We start from the raw sequence: 17,154 nt of genomic DNA, 5'->3' as shown, positions 1-17,154 counted from the left end.
TTCTGAGTATGTTTATGTTCAATTGTAGCTGTGCCCCCAAAACTGCTCTTCCTTCCCTGCCCTACTCCTTGCTGTCTGTGCCCTGGGGAGGCCCAGTTAATTCCTATTGCCCTCGAGTAATTAACAATCTGTAATTGGGCCCTCTCTCCTCCTTGAAAACCTCTTGGTTTGGATGACAACCTATGCTCAAGTTGATCAGGTTTTTGGGGGTAGATTTGAGAGTGGGTGGTGCAAGGAGGATGAGATTAACCTCTGGGAACCCACTTGTCTAAACTTCCTGAAGACTTCTGCCGTTGAGTTCCAGGACAGGTTCAACCCTGAATGTCTGCTTGGATGTCCTTATCATACCAAGATATATCAGGTCCCTGAGAAGGGACAGAAGGGCCCAGGGAGTCAATTTTTTGGCTTCGTAGTCATTTGACTTTTTCTTTTCTTTAAGGCTCTTCTGGCCCTAACCTTTGCACCATTCCATAGGCACCACTTCTTTCTGCCACTCACTCAGAGCCCTCTTGCCTTCACTTCCTTCTACTAGTGTCTCCAACTAGCTTTACCCGTCATCATCGTTCTGCTTTTGAAATAGGCCATGACCTTTCTTTATACAACTTATTCTGCTTCTTGCCAGAAGAAATGAGACATTCATGTCTTTCTGACTTCTCCATTACCTCCTACAAAAGGACATGACCCCAGACTTTCAAAGGATGCCTTTAGATTTATCCCTATGTCCAGAGCCACATAGACAGGAGGGTTCTAACTCAGCAAACCACCGGTTCACTTCTGCTTCCGTTTGGCTAGAATTTGGTCAGATAGTTCTGTATCCTGGCTCCCCATAAGAAGAAACAAAGCAAAAAGATTAAAAAAAACAAAAAACAAAAAACAACAAAAAAAAAACTGGTTCTTGTCTTTATTGGTTGACTTTCTCCAAACAGTACACTTAAGAAATCACCAACATGTGTGCAGTTCAGATGTTAATACAGACACACATCTCCACATTTCCAGGCTGGTGGGGAGCTCTGATCATCGGACACTCACCCCAAAGCATGTCATTGCCATATTGAAGTTTTATTGAATTAACGGAGTATGTGAAGCATTTGTATTTCAAAACTGAGATAGGAAACTTCACATGTAGAGATTTCTAATTTAACATTGATGAAGATGCCAAGTTAAATAGTCCTTTGGAATGAAACAAATAGTTCCCCTGGGGCTCAGCCAGTGAGCGCAGCCGGCAGCTTGGCTCTTTGGGTCTTTGCCTGTATCTTACTTATTTCCTTTACCAAAGCTCAGTTGGGGAGATTGGCAAGGCCACTGAAATAGTGACTGGCAACTCGGTTTCTTTCCTCCTCACCCTCTGTGATTTCAACCCTTTCCTGCTCCCTTCTCCTTTGAGAATGGGTAGTCAGAGGGGAGGGAGATGGCCTTGGCATATCACTGGGGAAGGATTTCTGAGCGGCCACTACAAAGCCCTCCTGTGACCCTGTTAGCTGCAGGAAATAGATTGGAGTGTCCTCTACCTCTCTCCCTCAAACTCCCTGGGTCAGCTGCCAACAAACTCCAACAGTAAAAGAAAAGGCTTGTTCACGTCCATCAAGCCAGGGCCTTTTATTAGAAAACATTTATTTTAAAAGAATAATGCTTTTTCTTTTCCTTCCTTCCTTCCTTCCTTCCTTCCTTCCTTCCTTCCTTCCTTCCTTCCTTCCTTCCTTCCTTCCTTTTTTATTTTTTGAGACAGAGTCTTGCTTCTGTTGCCCAGGCTAGAGTGCAGTGGCATGATTTTGGCTCACTGCAACCTCCACCTCCCAGGTTCAAGCGATTCTCCTGTCTCAGCCTACCTTGTAGCTGGGATTACAGGTGCCTGCCACCACGCCTGGCTAATTTTTGTGTTTTTAGTAGAGGTGGGGTTTCACCATGTTGGCTGGGCTGGTCTCGAACTCCTGGCTTTGTGATCCACCCACCCCAAAGTGCTGGGAGTACAGACGTGAGTCACCATGCCCGGCCTTCTTCTTTTTCTTTTTCCTTTTTTTTTTTTTTTTTTTTTTTTTAAGTAGAGGTTGCAAACTGACAGCCTTTGGAAAGAATACAGCCTACAAATACTTTTGTTTGGCTTGCACAGTATTTGTTTATTGTTTTTACACATGAAGAAGTTGCGAGCATTTAAAACATTGGTACTTTAAATAAAGTTTTAAATTTTTGGCTTCTTTTGGAAAATGGAAAGGTTGCTCCACTCTGGGTCAGCCTTCCTCTTGGTGGCAGTTAGCTGCAGCTGGGTCGAAGCTGCTCCTTTAGCCAGGCTTGTGGGCTCCAGTTTGCCACAGTCTCCACCACTCCCTATTGTTATGTAGACAAGGAAGACAAGTGTCACTTGCCACATTAATTTTTTTTTCTTATGCCTGTTATATCACCTGCCTGGATCCTGTTGGTATTTGGGTTTGAGACCCCTAATTAAGCTATAATTAAAAGTCAATATTATCTTGCCCTGTTCCCTCCTCAGTCAAACAGTCTTAAAAGATGTACCTTTTTCTGTCACTTCAGCTCATGCCTTCCTAACCAATCTTTCAGCTATGCATAGGACCAGGAGAGAATAACCTATTTCCCCATGTAACGTTTATTTTCATGCCTTTCTTGTGTTGTGAGATTTCATATTCCTACTTGCTTGGTCTTGTCAAATGTCTGATATAAGGGGCATTTTTATTATGGTTGTAACATAACTTTGTATCCTCAGCTTGCATTTTTGAAAACAGCACCTCATTTTCTGGGCATCAATCTATTTGTCTTCCCCTTGATAGGACTCCAGGAATGGGGGACTTTGGGCCAGTTAGCTTTGTCTCACATTGACTGGGGCCCTGCCTTGCTGCTGGAAGTTGGGTATTTCACTCTTTGCTAGTCATTCTGGTTTAGGGAGCAGCATAGCCATCCAGCCTCTGGGGGATGTTTCTAAAGCCAATGGGGTGGAGGAAAGCGAGGGCATCCTTGTGTGAGAGCAGACACTGAATGCTTTGTTGCAACTCAACTTGGTTGCAGATGGGCTCTTACTTCGGCTCCTCCTTGTGCGCAGTTGACCTGAATGGGGACGGCCTCTCTGACCTGCTGGTGGGGGCCCCCATGTTTTCTGAGATCAGGGACGAGGGACAGGTCACTGTCTACATCAACAGAGGAAATGTGAGTACAATACTGGGCAACATGCGGATGGGTGTGGGGGAGGGACATTTGTCCAGCCAGTAGTGGCCGAGCACCCCTCTGGGCAGGCACTGGGGCCATGTTACCCAGAGGAGATGAAAATATGTGATTTCTGTCTTGAATAAGCTCAATGGTCCATTAATGGAAAGTTACATACAATGTTACAACTGCAGACACTCAGGAGCCAAGGAGGAGTCTTAATAATTGTCTTTTGGGTGCTTACTATGTACCAGGGACTCTTCTTCCTGCTTTCTGCGAGAGATTTCTATGCAATGTACACATGGTATCAACAGTGCCCATTTTTCAGGTGAAAAAACTGAGGCCCAGAGAGGTTAGGTAATGTGTCCCAAACCACACAGCTAAGAAGTGGGGCTGGGATTTGAACCTAGGCAAGCTGGCTTCAGAGCTGGTATGCTTTGTCTCAAGGTTATGCCACCTCTCTGGGAGCATATGCACATTTTCCCAGGGAAGCAGAGGAGGACACAATGGCTGGGGAATCTTGAAGAAGGAGTAGCAGTTAGCAGACAGGCAGGGTGGGCTGGAGCAGAGCTCCCAGTGCAGAGCTGGGCAAATGGTTTGGGGTATGAGGTGGCATCACCACTCACTTCAGCATGAGGGGGCGGGGGAACTGCATGGGAGCTATAATCTTTTTTTCTTTTTTGTTTTTCTTAGACAGAGTCTCACTCCATCACCCAGGCTGGAGTGCAGTGACGCAGTCTCGGCTCACTGCAACCTCTGCCTCCTGGGTTCGAGCTCTTTTCCTGCCTCAGCCTTCCTAGTAACTGGGATTACAGGCGCTTGCCACCACACCCGGCTAATTTTTTGTGTGTTTTTAGTAGAGATGGGGTTTTACCATGTTGGCCAGGCTGGTCTCAAACTCCTGATCTCAAGTGATCTGCCCTCCTTGGCCTCCCTAGGATTGGAGGGAGCCACCACGCCTGGCCAATAATCTTGATGTCCCCTATTCTGCAGAACCATGAAAGGGATGTGACATGGACAGAAAGATGCCTCTGGCCCTCTATAGCTAATGGAGGGTGGGTGAGTGGGGGCTGGGCTGGGGGACAGCAGTGCATCCTGGAGGCAGGAGACCAGTGAGAAAGCAGTCTTTTCAGGATGTGGAAGTACAAGTATTCAAGTACAAGTATTCAACAAGAGCGAGATGGTTCAATGAAAACATTCTTGTGCCGCCTACCTTTTCTCTAACATGAGAAAATGCTTATGAGATAATCAGTGGAAAAACAGGATGAAAACTGCATGTACAACCAGTCCTCAGAAATATGCCAAATACATAGAGAATGTGAATAATAGCTCTCTGGATAGATGTTTAGTTTTATCTTTATCCACATAGTGAGAATGTAATTTCATATTAAAAAAAATCAGTCAAAGTGTACTGTTAAGCAGTGGCTGAGATGCTAGGTATCCCAGTTGGGAGAGGGCAGAGGTTTAGCTATAACTCAGTGGGCAGATGCCAGAAAGGAAGGAACCAGTGAAAGGAGAGCCAGGGACTGTTAGAGCCTTATGTTGCCTCTGAGGTTTTCAGGCTCTTCAGGAAGTCAGATCTAAAACCAGGGAGGTTTGGGAGGCCCAGGCGGGAGGATCACTTGAGGCCAGGAGTTCAAGACCAGCCTGGCCAACATGATGAAACCCTGTCTCTACTAAAAACACACAAAAAATTAGCCAGGTGTGGTGGTGCTTGCCTGTGGTCCCAGCTGAGGCTGAGGTGGGAGGATTGTTTGAGCCCAAGAGGTGGAGGCTGCAGTGAGCCATGATCATGCCACTGTACTCCAGCCTGGGTGACAGAGTGAGAGACCTTGTCAATCAGTTAATCAGTCAATCAGTCAACAAGCCAACAAGCAAGGTGCAGTGGTGGTTGCCTATAATCCTAGCTATTCAGGAGGCTGAGGCGAGACGATCCCTTGAGCACCGGAGTTTGAGGTGGTAGTGAGCTATGATTGCACCACTGCACTCCAGCCTGGGCTGGACAGCGAGACTGTCTCTAAAAAAAATAAAATACCTGGGAGGGAAGGTGCTTATTGGTACCTGTTGCAGGAACCCTTGGCACCTGCATACCCACTGACATTCCAGGAGGTCAGGGCAGGGTGCAGGGAGAAATGAGGGGGACATTAAATAGATGAGTGCTGCGGGCATTCAGTGGTGCCTGCCATTATATTTGCAGGAGACTGAGACATTTGTGTAGGAGTCAGGTCCAACAGCCAGACTGTGTGTCTAAATCAGGAGGTGGACTCTTGAAGCACAAGAACTCCCCCAGGCCTCCACTGGGCACGATGCACCCACACCCTCCCCTGCCAACCAATGTTTCTTGATGTTGTATGGTTATTCTAAGTACCAGAGTATTCTCATTTCTGTTGAACATCAGCCATTTGAATAAAGATTGGCAGGCAGTGTGGAGGAGTGGAAAAAATTCTGACTTTGTAGCAAGGTGGACCTGAGTTTGAATCTTGGTTTTGCCATGTCCTAACCTGTGTGATGTGGACAAACGGCTTGAAATTGGTGGCCCAATTTCCTCATCTGTAAAGTGAGAGGCGTCATAAGATTTTCCTTATGGAGTTGTTGTGTGATTTGAATGAGGAGCTGGCTGTACAGTGCCTGGTACATAGAAGGAATCAGTTGCTGGTGTTCCTCTCCTCTTCCCCACTACACTGAAAGAAAGAAATTAATGCATATTTGTGTTTTGGGGTGGAGGTTTCATTCACCCAAGAAATCATCTCACCTTGACTGTTTTCAAGTTGTAAATTGTGTTTATGGTGAAAAAGAAGACTTGGTCATGATAAAAGCCAGACACTCGTGGGATGGCCTGTAGGATATAGTGGGCCCAGAGTGTCTCTGCACTGGGGAATGCGTACATCTTCTCATGCCTCAAGACATCAGATTGCATTGTATCACTCTGGTCTTCACGTGTCAGTGATTTGGGGTGAGGGTGGGTATGACTTTTTCTCCCAAAGTCAGATGACTTTTCCTGCCTTTGTACACCATTGACTCCCTCCCTCTGTTGGTTAGTATTTTCTTAGGAAATTCATACCTGAGCCATGCATGAATAACAGGTACAGTGACGTCTGCCACCACAGCCACCCCCTGGCTAAGAACGACTGGGTGCTTGGATTTTCTGAACCATGACTCCCTCTATCAAGATAACTCACATATGCACTTTGCAAAACAGCTTGATAAACTTGTACCAAAAGGCACAGGAAAGAAAAAATAGAAAAATGTATGCCCTTTTAAAACAACATTGGGGAAAAAGTGCTATGCCTTAAGGATGTGGAGAGCACATGGGGGACAGGCGGGTAGGGAGGTTTGCTTGTGTGTAGTGTATTAGGACAAGGTGGAGTGTAGTCATTGGCTACCGTCTCAGGCTATGGGAGACCATCCTGCTAAGCAGGTAAAAGGGACTCATTTTGCCAGAAGGAGAGAGAAGTTTGGGTTCCTGTAATTCTGCCCAGGTGTTTCCTGTCGATGAGTGTGCTCTAGCAGGGCAGCATTCAAACTCTGTTTTTTTATTGATTTTTATTGTTTGTTCTGTTTGTTTTTGTTTTGTTTTCCATTTTCTTCTCCATCCTGTTTCCCAGGGAGCCCTCGAGGAGCAGCTGGCTCTGACTGGGGATGGTGCCTACAATGCGCATTTTGGAGAGAGCATTGCCAGCCTGGACGATCTGGACAATGATGGGTTCCCAGGTGAGTGAGTGCTCCTGGTGCGTGGAGCCCCTCCAGGTGCAACATGCTGCTCTGCTTCAGAGGGGCAGCCTGCCCACTGACTATCCATCTCTAGTGGCATGCTCCTGGGTCTACTGGTCCACTCCAAAGGCCCATCAGTGTGCTGTGGGGAGAGAGGACACGTTTAGAGGTACTCTCCATGTAGACACGCAAGGCCGAGCTTCCAGCCCACTGGACTTTTGCCTCTGCGTCATCCCTTCTCACCAGCTCAGTGTTCTTTATTGTTTGCAGTGGAAGCAAACCTTGGGGCTGGTCCATTTGGGACTTCTTATGGCAGAGAAGTTTGAACAGCTTCATCCTGCCATCAACTCTCCTTGTTTCTGAGCCTTTGATGCTCCATGATGCTCTACCATGTTGATGGGGAAATGAGTGAGGAGAGAATTAGAAACCCAGACATCTTCTGCCTCATTATAGCAGCAGCTAGGTTGACTTTTGAGAGTGTACGTGTGTGTGTGTGTGTGTGTTTGTGTGTGTGTGTGTCTTGGGAGGCGTGGAGGCATATGTACCTAATGTCTAGGTCTGTTTGGACAGCGGTGTTCCTCACAGCCTCTTGGCCTCTCTCTCTGGCTTGTTTGAGCCTCTTCGCCTCGCTGCATACACAGCATACAGACATCGGAGGCGGAGCAACCATGTCACCAGGGCATATGGTGGTGGAGGTGGGGCAACCCTTGCCCAGGCCAGCTATCCAGACGTCTTTGATACCTGCTATCACTGGCTGCAGAGGGCTTCATTTTCCTCCCCCTTGACCTCACTTCTGCAGACACATGACTTTGTTAGAAGCAAGGGAAAAAAGTTAGGAAGATCTAGGCTTTGTTCTAGGAGTTGCCAGTTTGTGAGAGTAATGTTATTTCTTGTGTGTGAAGTGAATGCCCTTCTGTATATTTCCTTTATCCAGGAATGGGTTTATTATCAAATAATAGTAAGGAATGGTCCTTTATCCAGGACCTCAGACTTTCTCAGTTATACAGTAGCCATTGTCTATGGAATTCTCCCTCACGGAAATTATGGCAGGTAGTTTATATTTGCATTTCCTTTATTGGATGGGTCAGCAGTTTTTCTTGTGAGCATAAGGTAGAAACTTTTTTTGGAACTAAATTCTTCTCAGTCAGCTTCTATAGTTTTCGCTGTACTTTTTTTTTTTTTTTTTTTTTGAGATGGAGTCTCACTCTGTTTCCCAGGCTGGAGTCCAGTGGCACAATCTCAACTCACTGCAACCTCCGCCTCCTGGGTTCAAGTGATTCTGTTGCCTCAGCCTCCAGAGTAACTGGGACTACAGGCACATGCCACCACACCCAGTTAATTTTTGTATTTTTAGTAGAGATGAGGTTTCGCTATGTTGGCCAGGCTGGTCTTGAACTCTTGACCTCAGACGACCTGCCCTCGTTGGCCTGCCAAAGTGCTGGGATTACAGGCGTGAGCCACCACACCGGCCCACTTTTTTTTTTTTTTTTTTCCTGCTAAGGGATCTTGTGCCCAAATTAATGCTTGAACAATCAGCAACCAATAATTTCTGGTATCCAGGGACTCAGACATGATAACCAGAATTAGGGAAGCTGCACTTATTATTATTAATGTGGCTTTTTAACCCGTAGCTGTTTTTCTACCCTCAGATGTGGCCATTGGCGCACCCAAGGAGGACGACTTCGCAGGGGCGGTCTATATCTATCATGGTGATGCCGGTGGGATAGTCCCTCAGTACTCAATGGTAATTGGTGTGAGAGTGATATGGCAGCTATTCATACATTCATTCAGCAAACATGTATGGAACCTTTATTATGCACCATGCCCTGGAGGTACAAAGTAAAACATTTTTCTTGCCTTGGCTTTCCTACCCTTTTGTGAAAGATACAATTAATATTGCTTATTAAATACTAAGAAAAGCATTCTTAGAATCCCAAGTTTGCTAACACTCAGGGATGCATTTTGCCTAAAGAAGATAATTTTCAACTCTTACTCAGAGTTAGAGCCATTTATTTAAGAAAGGAAAGGAAGCTTTCTCTTTTTGGTGACTACTTTGTCAACCGTCTATGCTAAGGCAAAGGAATATGTTTTAATATGTAATCTAGAAGAACAATGGTCCATGGTGGGGGGGCCTGAAACTGATCACAGGCTGTCGTCCCAGCTGGCCTCAAAACCAGGAGCCAGTTAGGACTCTGCCCTTGCGCCCTATACTTGGGAACATGGAAGTGGTGAGTTCTGTTTTTTGCCATATCAGCTTGGTGTTCAATCTTGCTGATGGTGTCAAGCCCAGCCCATGGGAAAAAAGGAAGTCATGCTCTCAGCGGAAGCATTGTCAGGATATTTGTGGATGTCTGCGTGTGGAGTGGCACTGGCTCTGGTCTTTCTCCCAGTGGGTCAGAGACAGAAGGGGACACACATTGAGAAATTTCCAATCAACAAATATTTATTTATTGAACACTTACTACATGCTGACTACTTCTTACTCATATGTATTTGTATTTTAATTTTAAGAGGCAGCATGTAAATGCAAGTACAACTTCAACATGAATAATTTTCCTGTGGCAGATAGAGATAAACTAGTTAAGGGTGGAGGGTTGGTTGGTTGTCATTCGTGCCTCAGATCCCTTCTCTACTGGCCTCCTGCTGAGCTCACTGCCTCATCTGCAGGAGACAGGGCTTTGGGAGGCACTGGGAAGAGGAGGAACTGTTTTTTGGGTGCCTACTCTGCCCTTTCTTTACCTTTAATCCTCACAGCAGCCATGTAAGATGGGTCCATTTATTATCCACCATTTATTTATCCATGAGGTGACTACGCCCCAAGGAGGTTATTTAACTTGCCCAAGGTCATAAGTGGCAGTATGGCCACAGAATCTTTGCCAGTCTGATGCCTGAAACTTGTATCGTAACCACCATCCTCAGCTCCACATTGCAAAAAGGAACACTCGGCAACTCAGTAGGAAAACTTATGAATGTGGAAACTATTTTGCCATGAGGCATACATACTCTGAGGGGCATTTATCTATCCAGACCATCCTCTTTTCATTAGAAATACATAACAGGGGATTAATAAACTTTGGTGATTCAGCCCACAAGGCAGGAGGAAGAGAGCTTTGGGCACAGTTTGGGGGCCACATCTGAGTCACAAGAGCAGCCCTAGGCTGGGGCAGGGATGCTCTTCCCAGTGTGGCAAGCTAAAAGTCACCCAAGGAGCCCCATGCTCATGTAGTGGTCAGGGTCATTCTTCACGCATCCTCCGGGAAGCTTGTTTTCCTGGACCTCGGAAGCTAATCACACAGTGAGGCAACCTGTGAGAGACCCCGGCTTCCCCTCCTCCGGGGCCCTCCCAGTGTTTTGTTTGGTTGCTGGGTGGAATCCCTGTAGAGAACCACAGTATAACTCTTGTGGTTAGCATGGAGCGTCTTTAGTAGGAAGCAGGGATAGCATCTGGACCAGCCTGCCTTCGTCAGCATGCAGGCTGGCTCCTTTGCTTTGACAAAGAGAAGTGGTTTTGGGCTCCTAAGGAAAAAAAAAAAGAAAGAAGCAACTATGATTATACGTTTCCAAGCTGCTAATATGTGTATGATAAGGGCAGTGATTTAAAATAAAAAAAAAATTCTTTAATGGCAGATTCTTGCAGGCCCAGGTCCTGGACAGAGCAGGCATTGTGTGGGTGAACTAGAAGAAGGAATCAGAAACAACCCTGGGCAGTGGAATCACTTTGCTTTGGCCCAGATTGGTGTTATTTCTGCTGGGTAAATTGTGAGATCAGGGCCTACACTTCTTCCACGTTGCTCTTTAACTCTCTCTCTCAAGTTTACTGCAGAGAGTGTTGATTTTAAGATCCATGTGTGCCTTTCCCAGTGTGAGAGCCCTCTGGGCATATGGCGGCCCCTGTGATCCTTCTTTTGCTGGAGGGGACACTGCATAGAAACCTGGTCAAGTGGAGGTTTCCAGGGCTCCTGGTTTTCATTTAGGGTTATTAGCACTGGGCAGACTTATCTTCTTGGCTTTATAGCATAATGGCCTGCAGATGTCTGTGGGATAACTTAAGCCTGCATCACCACCCCAGATGGACCACCCCTTCACTCTCCCCCTTGTCCCAGCCACAGCATACCTTAGAAATGTAGATCCAGGGGCAGCCTGCTGCTAGAGTTCTTGGACTTCAGAGCTGAGAGGGTCTGCTTCAAAACATGGCTTTTAAGAAATGTGCAGACACGCATGCCTGTTTGTTTAGATAGAGCCATGTGGGATGTAGGGCTTTGCCTGTTAGTGTGAAACATTTCTTCAATGTTTCCTACAGTGTTCTGATTTGTACTTTGGTGCTTGCACATTTCCTGTTGGATGGCTTAACCAAGGATGGCAAGCAGCCTTCTCTGATCACTTCTAGGAGGGTTATTTGCAGTTATCAGCTGCTGGGGGTCAGGGGGCATCCCTCGTGCCTCCATCTGTAGATCCTGTGGAAACTCCCCCTTCCCTGCCTTTGTGACTTCTCTGCAGGATGAGTCGGGAAAGAGAAGGATAAGGAAAGAAAGTCAAAGTGAGCCCCTAGATAGCTGTAAACCTGGTTCTGTTGTACTTTGAATACAAAGCATTTCTCTTGTCCTCCACAGTGAGGGCATCAGGAAGTAAGCCTCCTCTGGGAGACCATGCAGATAAAGGCAGAAGGATTAGGTCAGACCCCAGAAGATGGGACTTTTCTGATTCAAGAAGTTCAGTATCTTTGTGAGGAACTGCGCCACACGAATGTTGATGCGCAGTTTCAGTGCGACGAAGGCTGTTTGTACAATAAATATTGTTGAATCAGTGCTGCCTGTGTGGATGTGTGATGAACTTAATGATGAATAAAAAGTGAGCACAGCCAGGAGACGTGGCTGTAATCCCAGTTCCTTGGGAGGCTGAGACAGAAACATCGTTTGAGGCTTGGAGTTTGAAACCACCTTGGGCAACATGGCGAGACCCTGTCTGACAAAAAAAATAAAACAGCTGGGTATATTGGAGCATGCCTATAGTCCCAGCTACTTGGGAGGCTGAGGTGGGAGGATCACTTAAGCCCAGGAGTTTGAGGCTGCAGTGGGCTATGATTGTGCCATTGCATTCTAGCCTGGGCAATAGAGCAAGACTCTATCTCTTAAAAAAAAAAAGAAAGAAAGTTTCGTTTTTAAAAAACATATAAAGTAAGCATAGATGCTAGTGTGTCCCGTGGTGAAGTTGTGAACTCTAGTTGGTTGAGGAGGCTGTTTTCTACAGGCGAGGGCAGGGCATCTTCTTCAGCTGAGTTTTTTTGATTTCCTACAGTTTAAGAAGTGTTCAGGACCATGGAGTTCTAGATTTACTCCATAAAACTGTTCACTCCTGTCTGTGAAGCTCCAGAATCTATAGTTCTGGTTGGCTGGATAGAGAGGTAGTTTCCACATGGCCATCTTTTCCAGCTGGACATGTTAATTACCTGTCTGTCTAGGGAAAGACTCTGTAATGTGTGCCTCTTAGGAGCAGAGTGTTAAATATTTAGTACATATTTGGGAAGAAAGATACGAGATAAATATGTTCTTAGAATTTCAGCCAGCTACACCTGTGTAAAAACAAACAGAACCTGCATTAGGAATGGAAGTTAAACTTTATCCATTTTGAATTTCAACATGTCAAACATTATCATGGTAGTCTAGGTGGATTTTTTTCATTAACACAGAACTTAGAAAAAATTTTAAACGATGACATTTGGCCAAGGCAAGTAATAATAAAGGAGTGTGTGGTCTTCAACTGCCTGCTAAAGACTTGCTGATCACATTAGGATTACTTTTTTTTTTTCTTTCAACAACTTTAAGACCAAGTGTCCTAGGGAAGCTGGAATAAAGCAGTCACAGTTCTTATTTGTGACTGTAGTCTTTTCCTGTGACTCCATTTCCCTACTATCTGTTTCAGAAACTGTCTGGGCGGAAGATAAATCCAGTGCTCCGGATGTTTGGTCAGTCCATATCGGGAGGCATTGATATGGATGGAAATGGCTATCCTGGTAAGCTGTTTTTCTTTAAAGGCACGTGAGATAAATGAAGATAAATGCATGAAGTAGAATAATTTTCAGTCTGGTTAGCAATCATCACATCCATTTAGGATTAGGACAATTCACACAATAGAATAGGGTGTTTTGCCTGCTGTTCAATTTTAAGGTGAAAATAATGTTGATGTTTATTTTGGGGTTTTAAAATGATCTACTCTGAAGGGCTTAGCACCAGGAGGGTGGATTTTTATAGTGGTTTCTGTGACAGTAATTCTAATGAAGAAAAAAAGCACTGGCCACATCTAAAATGGTGAATAGTGAAACCTCATGTTTTCCTTTGTATTTAACCACATTCAAAGGCTTCTTACTCTTGAGAGGGAAGAAGAGCAGCACCCCCACCGCCCCCTGCCCCTACTCTTGAAAGAAAATGATGGAGAAAGATTTGGAGTAAAAAGAAAACCATGTCCTCTCACGTGTGGACAAAGCAGACCTTCACCATTCAAGGCTGGCTGGCTTGGCTTTAGAGTTAATTATTGCCTGTGGTGGTTGTGGCTAACTGGATAAAAATACATGATTTCAAACCCAACCCCAAGTGATATCTGGCCTAGGTCAAATTGCCTGGGTGGTGGAGTTCTGGTTCTTTAGGTGTTTCAAAATGGAGTGGGGTAAGGTGAGGAAACAACAGTAAGAATTTGAAAAAATCCAGAATGGTCGTGGAATTCAGGAAACATTTCTCTAAATTTTGTAGTCATCTTGCTTTTGAGAAATATTTCTTTCCACTACAATTTAAGAAAACTAATGCAGTCTGGTATGAGGACACCACATTGTGTACTTTTGTACAGATAGGAGTTTTGGAAATTCCTCAAGACTACAGAGCCAGGAGGAAGTGAGGGAATAGAAAGAAGTCAGTGTTGAAGCTTTTGTCCCAAGAAAGACCCTTGTGGGCCTTTTTAAGTTTGAGAAAGCAGTTCTTGTTCTGGAAAATTTGTGGCCATCCCCAAATAATACCTTATATGGGTTTAGCATTTAATATGTACAAAATGCTTCCACATGCAATGTGCATCTCACAGTGACCCCAGCAGGTAAGTAGGATAGGTTGTTTTCCCCACTTTATAGACAAGGATGCTGAGACTCATTGTGAGGGGCTGCCCAGAGCCTGCAGTGCACGGGGATCCATGCTTCCCAGTGGTTCAGCTACTTTTCTGTAAATGTGAGGTGAGCAAGGTGTTCACAGTTCACAATGGATCTGAATTTCTGATCTTGTGTTTTTCATAAGGGAAATTGACAAATTCATCAGGTTCTTTTATTTTTAAACATATAGCTAATTTAAAGGGACTATTGAAGAACAAAATTGATACAACACCCAAGTGGAGAAATTTTAGGAACACTATAATTCATGGATTTGCCATTTGTTTTTCCTTAATGAGGGCATCATACAGATGCTCAGTGCATTTAGCGATGTACAGATTCAGACCCTCTTGGACTCAGATACTTGGTTCTGTGAAGTAGTAGTGGGAACCCCAGGGCCAGGGATTTATATTGCCGGGTTGGGGTGGTAGGGAGAAAGGCATAGAACCACTGGAAGAGTAAGTACTTCCTAAATTAAAGTTATTTAGGAATAAGCATTACCAGTTAAACCGGGGTCTTGGTTTATAGCTTACCAAGTATTTTCATGAATTTACTGACTTAAATATCTGATTTCTTATATTTAATAAATATTTACTATAAATCTAGTGGGTACTTAATGAATATTATATAATGACTAATAAATATTTTCTGATTTAAATGTAATGAAATATTATCAGCTTTTGAAGAAGGCCCTGGGGATAATTATCTTCATTTTACAGACAGGGATACCATGAGATACTCAGGTCACATAGAGTGAGGGGTGGAGGGTGACAATTCCATGTTCTTCAGAACCTAGAGCATTTTCCAAGAGTCACTGAATTCTAGGTATGTCTTTCTCTAATTCACTGATGTCAAAAGAAGTATAAGCCATATATGTAATCTAAAATATTCCTGTAATTACATAAAATGATAAAAAAGTGAAGTTAATTTTATTAATTTTTTTAGCCCGATATAGCCAACATATTATCATTTCAACATATAATCAATATGAAAGTTATTAGTGAGGTAGTTAATGGTTTTCTGTACTAGGTCTTTGAAATGTGATGTGTAGTTTACACTCACAGCACCTCTTGACTGAGACTAGCCACGTTTCAAGGCCCCAGTAGCCTGCGTAGGGATTGGCTGCCACGTCGGAGAGTGTGGCTTCCATTCTTACAAGATCATTGTATAGCCCAGGCGGTGGCTGTCAGAGGGCTCTCCGGCCTCAAGGCTGGGCCTCCATCCTTGTGAGCGCATTCCCAGGGCGTGGTTGTGTATGGGCTTCAGCAAGTTTCTGAACGCTGTAAACTTCTCATTTTCAGATGTCACTGTTGGAGCCTTCATGTCCGACAGCGTGGTTCTTCTCAGGTGAGAGGCCTCACTCTTTCTCTTTGAATAGTGCTGTTCAGGGTGAGGGATGGAGCCATTCACCATTCATGGGCTCTTTCTCTGTCCTGTTCCTTGTAGGCTGGAGGTGCTTAGTAAGTGGAAATGCTACCTTATTTTCTCATTCTAATTATTCTCTATCCCAGAGTTCCTAGCTGTGGCCTTGAATGGCTTGCAGGTATGAGATGATAACATCCTGGGAGCTTCTCGGTAGGGGTTGGGGTAGCCTGACTCTTAAGCCTAAGGTAGGGGTTGGGGTAGCCTAACTCTTAAGCTATTTTCTTTTGGCCAAGAACCTTCCATAATGTGCTGTAAAAATATTTTATTGTTTCCTGCGGGTGCTGGGAAGCACTGTTCATTCTATCTCTTCATCTGTACACCCTGCATTTGTACCTCCAGTCAGTCTGCAACACCCTGGGGACCGGGAGCCTCCTGCCCGTTAGACAGCACGTCATTCCCTGCTGGCAGCAGAGGTGAGGGACATGAGCTGAGGCCCAGAGCTTGCTGAGGCCCGTGCAGTCTGGATCTCTCCTACAAAGGCCAGTGGGCCGCCGCCATCACCCGTGAACCCTCTCCAAGTATTTCTAGCTGTATGAGTCAGAGGAGGCAGAATTACACTTTGGAGTGGGAGCCAATTCTTAGGTTTTGTTAATAACCTGATGGCAGAACTTTCTAAAATAGACTAGTAGGATCTCAGAGCTGGAAGGAATCCCAGAGGCCATGTAGTTCCACACCCCAGATCCTTCTTATTCAGCAGTACCTTCTGCTGGTCTCCACTGCAGGGCCACACAGCCTCCTGTTTGAGAGAGACACCCCATGAGTGGGAGCCCAGTTACTTCTAAGGGAACCAGCTTGCCCCAGGTAACATTAAATCTTGAATTATTAAAGAGGCCAAAGAGCCTTGAGGTTGAGTGTGAACTCAGGGGCCAGGTGGCCGGGTTCCAGCCCTGACTCTGCCCTTACTAGGTGAGTTTCCTGGGCAAGTCCCCTGACCTTTCTGTTTCAGGATTCTCCTCTGTTGGCCAGGACAGCAATACAGATGCTCCTTGACTTAGGATGGGGTTATTTCCAGATAAATCCATTCTAAGTCAAAACATGGTATTTTCAACTTAGGACGGGTTTATCCAGATGTAGCCTCATGGTAAGTCAAGGCGTGTGCTGCATTCCTGTGGCTTTCGCACCGTTGTGAAGTTGAAAAATCATAAGTTAAACCATTATAAGTCAGGGACCATCTGCAGTACATGTAAAATGTTTAGAACAGTGCCTGGTTTAACTGCTTAATAAATCTTAGCAAGTTTGATGTAAATTGGGTTAAATTTGCCTCCCTAAAATTCTGCTTCTCAGTCTTGTGTCTTTTATATAGCAACCCTTTAGTATCTGAAGGGGGCAATTTTGTCCCCCAAGTGGTGACTTCACTAAGATAAGGCCTCCCTGGTTCCTGTAATTATTTCCCATGTGACTGGATTTTCACTTTCTTTATCAGCGCTTCCTCTGGATAAAACAGCTTTTGTGGCTCCAAATGATTGAGGTTAGATTTGTGAAGCTGGTTGCTCTCGTTGGTGCTTTCATGATGTCATCTTTGCTCTCTTCATTATCCTGAGCATCTTCCTTTGGTTTGTCAGGATTCTTCTCAAATAAAACACACTCCTCAACTTTTCACAGTTGAAAACTTGCTGAAGGTCCATCATATAGACTCTGCTTTCTCATCATAATTGTATTTTTTAATCTTCCTGCTGTGAGCTTCAATCCAAAGGGTATTTTCTTTTTCTCTTCTTCATGGTGAGGGACAGCCTTCTCCAGGATTT

General features: G+C 44.9%; 1 protein-coding gene across 1 annotated transcript in view; it reads left to right on the top strand.

Moving 5' to 3' along the window:
• ITGA9 (integrin subunit alpha 9) overlaps positions 1–17,154 on the top strand; it is a 380,757-nt gene that overhangs the window by 60,870 nt on the left and 302,733 nt on the right. Inside the window, exons 9-13 of the mRNA XM_003256852.3 lie at positions 3,016–3,153; positions 6,756–6,861; positions 8,511–8,605; positions 12,781–12,871; positions 15,286–15,331. Of these exons, the coding sequence (XP_003256900.2) occupies positions 3,016–3,153; positions 6,756–6,861; positions 8,511–8,605; positions 12,781–12,871; positions 15,286–15,331 (476 nt within the window). The remainder of the gene's footprint in view (positions 1–3,015; positions 3,154–6,755; positions 6,862–8,510; positions 8,606–12,780; positions 12,872–15,285; positions 15,332–17,154) is intronic.

This window comes from Nomascus leucogenys, chromosome 4, assembly GCF_006542625.1.
Source record: "Nomascus leucogenys isolate Asia chromosome 4, Asia_NLE_v1, whole genome shotgun sequence".
In the NCBI taxonomy this organism is placed as follows: Eukaryota; Metazoa; Chordata; class Mammalia; order Primates; family Hylobatidae; genus Nomascus; species Nomascus leucogenys.
This window is presented reverse-complemented; position numbering and strand designations above follow the sequence as displayed.